At 32.1% G+C, this 4,862-nt stretch overlaps 1 protein-coding gene across 1 annotated transcript in view; it reads left to right on the top strand.

Moving 5' to 3' along the window:
* The window catches only part of eva1aa (eva-1 homolog A, regulator of programmed cell death a), a 48,214-nt gene that overhangs the window by 23,137 nt on the left and 20,215 nt on the right, over positions 1 to 4,862 (top strand). The window contains exon 5 of the mRNA XM_016489452.1: positions 4,470 to 4,613. Within this exon, the coding sequence (XP_016344938.1) occupies positions 4,470 to 4,613 (144 nt within the window). The remainder of the gene's footprint in view (positions 1 to 4,469; positions 4,614 to 4,862) is intronic.

The raw sequence follows: 4,862 nt of genomic DNA, 5'->3' as shown, positions 1-4,862 counted from the left end.
CTCTGACACTGGACTCTGTGACGGGGTTAATGGGGTCTGTTTTTCTCTCTGGACGTCCCGTCTCTGTTTCACCAGAAGCTGCTCAAGAACCTCCATCTGTGAGAGTTAAAGGTCATTAAAGCCATTAAAACTAAATCAGTCAGAACTTACAGACTGATAGACTTCAAAATTGATTTGATTTGAGTGAAACAGAATATTCAGCAGGAACTGATTTTTTCTTATACATCAGAATTCGATTTGAATATGAAACGTGAGCTACGATAATATTGATAATTTTTTTCATCATCCACACAGCCTTTGTTACATCTTTGTTGCATTTTCTCTAGAATTACTTCAAGAATATTTTTTATATTTAGAACAATGTACACAATAAGACTTTTTTTTATTATTATCAATTTGGAAAAAAAAAATCGCAGTATATTTGTTATTATTGCGCATTATACTACACAATACAATTTTTCTCTTTTTTTCATAATTTTTCCTAATATTTTTTCAAATGTTTCAGTCCGTAATTTTAATCACTTAAATTTAATTTTTTTCAGAGAATAACTATAAATATAGAATAGTAATCAATGACAATAATTTTACTAATTATGTTATGAATTTAATATCTATATATACTATATATAAACTACTGTTCAAAATGTTGGGGTCGGTAAGATTTTTTAAACGTTTTTGAAAGAAGCCTCTTCTGCTCATCAAGGCTGCATTTATTTTATCAAAAATGCAGTAAAGTTGTGAAATATTATTACAATTTAAAATAACTGTTTCCTATTTTAATGTGTTTTAAAGTGTAATTTATTGCTGTGATCAAAGCTGAATTTTCAGCATCATTACTCCAGTCTTCAGCATCACATGATCTTCAGAAATCATTCTAATATACTGATTTGCTGCTCAAGAAACATTTCTCATTATTATCAATGTTGAAAACAGTTGTGCTGCTTCATATTTTTGTGGAAACAGGACTCTTTGATGAATAGAAAGTTCAAAAGAACAGCGTTTATTTAAAACAAAAATCTTTTATAACATTAGAAATGTCTTTACTGTGGCTTTTGATCAGTTTATAATGCATCCCTGCTTAATGAAAGTATTCATTTCTTTTGAAGATAGTGTACTGTGCTCTAACACCTCGCAGAAACACAAAGTTCACGTCCTCCATGTGTTTCTGTACAGTTCCCACGCCTCATATTTACCCCATCCAGAGCTGTAAACTCTGTAAAAACTGTCCGTGATGGAGGACTGAAAGTGACCCCGGGGTTTTTCTCTCACCAGAACTAGATCTGCAGTGCAGTGTCAGAAGAAGCGTTAGATCCGGGTCTGTCATAAGAGAGGCCATGTATCCCAGCGGCCCAGTAAATAGTTTCTTCAGCTTTAACTTTGACAGCTTCGGCTGGTTATGCTGTTCATAAATCAGATCTCTATCAGCGAGCCGCTCTCTGTTTATGAACATGACTCCGTGACCTTTGACCTCTGACATTTATTCAAGCCATTAGTCGTGAGGTGACGACGTGTCTCCGCTCCTCAGATCTTCAGTGACTGATGCTTGGAGCTGAACTCATGCTTAGTGTTAATGGATCTGTAAATGTGCCGTCTCTCTCTCTGGGTGTTCTGTGTCACTTCTGTGTTTCTCTCACTGGTTCTGGTCTAATTCTGACCCATTCAGACTCTCTTTATTAACCCCTAACTAGTGGACAGATGTATTTTTACCAATGAGGGGCTGTAGGTGATGAACGTTGACCTTTCTCATAATTATGTGTGACTGTTCTCTTTATATGTCATTGTGTTAATGAGCACAGATGACACCTAGAAAATCTGCATTTTATTATTAAAAGTTTATAGTTTATTTTAATTCGAATTCATTAAAAAAACATTAAAAATTGGAACAAATTTATTTGTGATCCAGACTGTACAAATATATATATATATATATATGTATGTGTGTGTGTGTATAGTTATATTACAGTACATTACATTATAATAATTGAATTTATTCTTATATAATTATTCCAAGTGATCCAGAAAGTTTAAATAAACTATCATAAAAATATATTCTAGAATTTATTAAACACTAGAAGTCCTTAATTTTAATTTTAATTAATTGTATCTTAATTTTTAGTCATTTTGTTTTATAGTTAAAAACTTATCTTAAACTTGTCAGTTAATTGCCAAGACAACAATTTCTAATTTTCTTATCTTTTCTTTTTCTTCTTATATGATGATATATATTTTCTTATATTTTCATTTTTAGTTTTTCATCTAATATTTATATTTATAAATTTATATTCATTTGATTTCAAAGAACAAAAATGTTTTTAATAGTTTTGTCTTTAGTTTTTTTTTTAACAATGACAACACCAGTTAAAGGAACAGAAATATTGTTAATGATATTTTCCACTTTTTTATGAACATGTTAGCTAGCAGTCTGTTAGTCCCTTCACTGACACACCTTCTCCATCCTGCCAGCTCTAATCTGATTGGCTGACTTTGTGCAATTTCCTGAAATAAAAGCATGATTAGTCCAGTGGGAAATGAAGTGGTGTGAACAAGACACAGCAAATGCTTTTGAGAATCACATAACCTGCAGATTGTCAGGCTATAGCGGCTTCAAACCTCTCAAATTCAGAAGAAAAGCAGCACTGAAATAGCAACATATTACAGATTTGAAGTACTTTCACTAATTGATATAATTATAGGGAATTTTTAAAGTCAAGTATGTTTTAAGAGAACATGCTGTGTGTTTATGTGATCATTTTGCCATCTGCTGTTGTGAGCGGCGGCTGCAGTTTCATCTTCCCCCGCAGAGTCCATGAAATCAAGTGTTAGAGACACAATGACGGGCGGACAACAAGCCCAAACATGAACACACACACACACACACACGTCTCGTATGGTCTGTCTGCAGAGTGCAGAATCTGTTTGATGTTCATCAGTCTGGCTTCATTGTTCTGTGTGTGTGAAAGTAAAGCATGTTCAGAGAGTTCAAACCCTTTAGGGAAACATTTCATTTATTCAGAGCTGTGACGGTACCACTCGTTCATACTAGGGTTATTATTATTATAGTAAACTAAAGCTAAAAAAAAAAAAAAAAATGAAATAAAATAACTAATAACCAAAATAAACTTTAACTGAAATAAAATTAAAATAAAAAATCTATTTTATTTCAGCTAGTTGCCAAGTTTTACTTTAACGCAATGTACTAAAGTAACTACAACTAAAACTTAAAATAAAAATTAAAAACTGTATACACATATTTAAAAACATAATAAATGACAAACACAGCAATATTACTAAAACTTAAAGAAAAGTTCAAATGAAATTGAAAAATAGTAATAGCCATTAGTAAAAGTATAATAATATATTCAGTGATACTAACTTTTTTTTGGTAATTTTGTGATGTGCTCTTGTCATTTTTATTCCGTTTTTAAATAGTTCGAAATAGTTCTAATTTGTTCTTTTCAGTTCATTTTTCACTTTATTTTCTTTCAGTTATTTGTAGATTTTCAGTTAATTTCGGTTTTATTTTTAGTTCAGTTAGTAATTTTATTCATTTGTAATTTTCTTTATGCTTAAGTTTTTGTCATCTAATATAAATATTTATTTTTATTTCAATGTATGATTTCATTGATTTTGCTTAGTTTTAGCTAAAGTTTTCGTTTTAGTTAGCGATAGCTACACAGTTTAACGTGATATACTAAAATAACAACTAAAACTGAAATAAAAAATTAAAAACCTGATAAAATGACAATTACTAAAACTTCAAGAAAAATTGAGATGAAATTCAGAAATAGAAAAATAACAATTAATTCAAACTGTAAGAACTATAATAGTATTTCAATTATACTAATTTGTTTTACAAATTTTATGTGCTTTTGTCATTCTTTTGATTTTTTTTTTCTAAATAGCTATTTTTTTTTTATTTTAGTTATATTTTTCAGAACCAATAATTCAGACTTTTCAACTCAATACTAAAATAACACTGGTCCATACTTGAACCAGAATTTGCTGGCAACATTGTGCAGGGCTGTACGTTAACTTTTTGTGCACATAGCACTGGTGCTACAGAGGTTGAAAGTTTTGTAGCATCGCACACCCCTAAACCAAGTATAATCAATCTCACACACACAAACAAGCACAACGAAATCACTTCACACTATTAAGCGGCTGTGTAATGAACATGCAAAACTGTATCGCACGTGTGCTACAGTGGTAAATTTATTCATCGCACAAACCAGTTTTTTCATAGCACGTACAGCCCTGTTGTGTCTTGAAATGACAAATTCTCCAGTTGATAACATTCGGGAACATCTTCAATTGGAGCAATGATATCTAAGTGAAGCAAGCACTGATTTTTTTGTCAGTCATTAGAAGTCAGTAGAAGTCTATAGTGTGTGTGTGTGTGTGTGTGTGTGTGTGTGTGTGTGTGTGTGTGTGTGTGCTGAGATCTCACCTGACGTGTCATGTGATTCCAGACTGCTCGTCAGATGTGGCTCTGCAGGTGATGACATCACGTTGCCAGGGGAAACGCTCCTGTGTGGTCCGCGCCTCGACACAAGAGTTCGGTGACCCCTGTTACCGCGGCACCCGCAAATACCTTAGCATCATACACACCTGCGGTGAGTTACACACCTCAACACATCATCCTCACACACCTTCAGTGACTACACTACACTGAGCAACGGCTCAAACCATGTCTGAGCACTCATAATTAAAAATAAAATATAAAGGTGTTATTATAAAGCGATGGAGATATTTTTGATTGCTTAACTGATTTGGCATTAGAACAAAAATACTTAAAATGTATAATATATAAATTTAAAATGTATAATATAATATTTACCAACAAATTTGTTTTTTATGAATTA

The sequence above is a fragment of the Sinocyclocheilus anshuiensis genome, unplaced genomic scaffold (genome assembly GCF_001515605.1).
Source record: "Sinocyclocheilus anshuiensis isolate Anshui unplaced genomic scaffold, SAMN03320099.WGS_v1.1 scaffold2275, whole genome shotgun sequence".
In the NCBI taxonomy this organism is placed as follows: Eukaryota; Metazoa; Chordata; class Actinopteri; order Cypriniformes; family Cyprinidae; genus Sinocyclocheilus; species Sinocyclocheilus anshuiensis.
The sequence above is the reverse complement of the archived record's forward strand: the minus strand, read 5'-3'. Positions and strand labels throughout refer to the sequence as shown.